The 2037-nt window shown below is 37.9% G+C and overlaps 1 protein-coding gene across 1 annotated transcript; it reads right to left on the reverse strand.

The window, feature by feature from the left end:
- Window positions 1–405: 405 nt before the first annotated feature.
- Window positions 406–1171, reverse strand: LOC308492433 (small ribosomal subunit protein eS6-like; the record flags this gene model as incomplete). Its single annotated transcript, XM_081037412.1, has 1 exon — window positions 406–1171. Exon 1 carries the CDS (start codon window positions 1153–1155, stop codon window positions 406–408), a length of 750 nt encoding a protein of 249 aa, XP_080893538.1. The 5' UTR covers window positions 1156–1171.
- Window positions 1172–2037: the final 866 nt, after the last annotated feature.

Genomic DNA, 2037 nt, shown 5'->3' on the forward strand with positions numbered 1-2037 from the left:
ATTGTGGTTTTTATTTGCATTTCTCTGATTAGTGAGGTTGAGCATTTCTTCATATGTCTGTTTGCCCTCTGTATGTCCTTTTTAGAAAAATGTCTCTTCAAGTCCTCTGCCCATTTTTTAATTGGGTTGTTTGTTTTTTTGGAGTTGAGTTGAGTGAGTTTTTTATAGATTTGTGATATTAACCCCTTATCAGATATATCATTGGCAAATATCTTTTCCCACACAGTAGGATCCCTTTTTGTTTTATTGATGGTTTCCTTTGCTGTGAAAAAACTTTTTAGTTTGATGTAATCCCACATGTTTATTTTTTCTCTTGCTTCCCTTGCCCGAGGAGATATATCAGTAAAAATCTTTTTTTTTTTTTACGATGTCTGATCTTGTTTATTTGTTACTCTTTAGAAAATCTCATTTTTGACTGGACTCAGACTTAGAGGTAGAAGCTCTCAGAGAAGACAGCCTGCTTCTCTTGGCAATTTGTTCCTGGCGTTTTTCTTTGGCCTCCTTCATTCTCTTGGCCAAAAGTTTAGCATATTCTGCAGCCTCTTCCTTATTTTTCTTAGTACGCTGTTTCTTCAGAGCAATACGCCGACGTTTGTGTTGCAGGACTCGTGGAGTAACAAGACGCTGAATCTTGGGTGCTTTGGTTCTAGGTTTCTTACCTTCTTTGTTTAGGGGCTTTCTCACAACATACTGGCGGACATCATCCTCTTTAGAGAGATTGAAAAGTTTGCGAATTCTGCTAGCTCTCTTGGGCCCCAGGCGACGAGGCACAGTAGTATCAGTGAGACCAGGAATATCTTTCTCCCCTTTTTTTACAATGACCAAGTTGAGAACACTCAGATTGGCATCCACAATGCAACCCCGAACCGACTTGCGCTTTCTTTCTCCAGTCCTCCTTGGTCTATAACAGGAATGCCCCTTACTCAGGAGCAGGCGGACACGGCCATGGGTCAAGACACCCTGCTTCATGGGGAAACCTTGTTTGTCGTTCCCACCACTGATTCGAACCACATAACCCTTCCATTCTTCACCCAGAGCATCAGCAGCAACTTCTGTGGCCATACGCTTTTCATAAAACGTACGAAGTTTGCGTTCATCGTCCACTTCAATGAGTTTCTGGCAGCCAGTGGCTGGGAAAGAGATGTTCAGCTTCATCCTGAAGCAGCCGACGGCCTCCTATCAGTAAAAATCTTACTCCAGATAATGTCTATGAAGTTTTTTCCTATATTTTCTTTTAGTTATTTTATGGTTTCAGATCTTACATTTAAGTATTTAAGCCATTTTGAATTTATTTTTGTATATGGTGTAAGGAGGTGGTCCAGCTTCATTTTTTTGCATGTGTCTGTCCAGGTTTCCCAGCACCATTTATTGAATAGACTGTCTTTACCCCATCGTACATTCTTACTTCCATTGTCATAGATTAAATGGCCATATAGGCATGGATTTATTTCTGGACTCTCTATTCTGTTCTATTGATCTATGTGTCTGTTTTTATGCCAGTACCATGCTGTTTTGATTACTGTAGCCTTGTAGTATAATTTGAAGTCAGGTATTGTTAAACCTTCCACTTTGTTTTTATCTCAAGATTGCTGAGGCTATCCGGGGTCTTTTATGGTTCCATATAAATATTAGAATTATATATTCTATTTCTGTGAAAAACGTCATTGGTAGTTTGATAGGAATTGCGTTGAATATGTATATTGCCTCAGGCAGTATGGACATTTTAACTATATTAATTCTTCCTATCCATGAACATGATATGTGTTTCCATCTATTTATATCTTCTTTAATTACTCTCTTCAGTGTCTTATAATTTTCGGAGTACAGATCTTTTAGTTCTTTGGTTAAATTTATTCCCAGGTATTTTATAGTCTTTGGAGCAATTGTAAATGGGATTGCTTTTTAAATTTCTCCTTCTGATGTATTGTGATTGGTATATACAAATGCAACTGATTTCTGAATATTAATTTTGTATCCTGCTACTTTACTAAATTCATCTATCAGCTCTAATAGTTTCTTGGTGGAGTCTTTCGGGTT

The sequence above is a fragment of the Rhinolophus hipposideros genome (assembly GCF_964194185.1).
Source record: "Rhinolophus hipposideros genome assembly, chromosome: 24".
Taxonomy (NCBI): Eukaryota; Metazoa; Chordata; class Mammalia; order Chiroptera; family Rhinolophidae; genus Rhinolophus; species Rhinolophus hipposideros.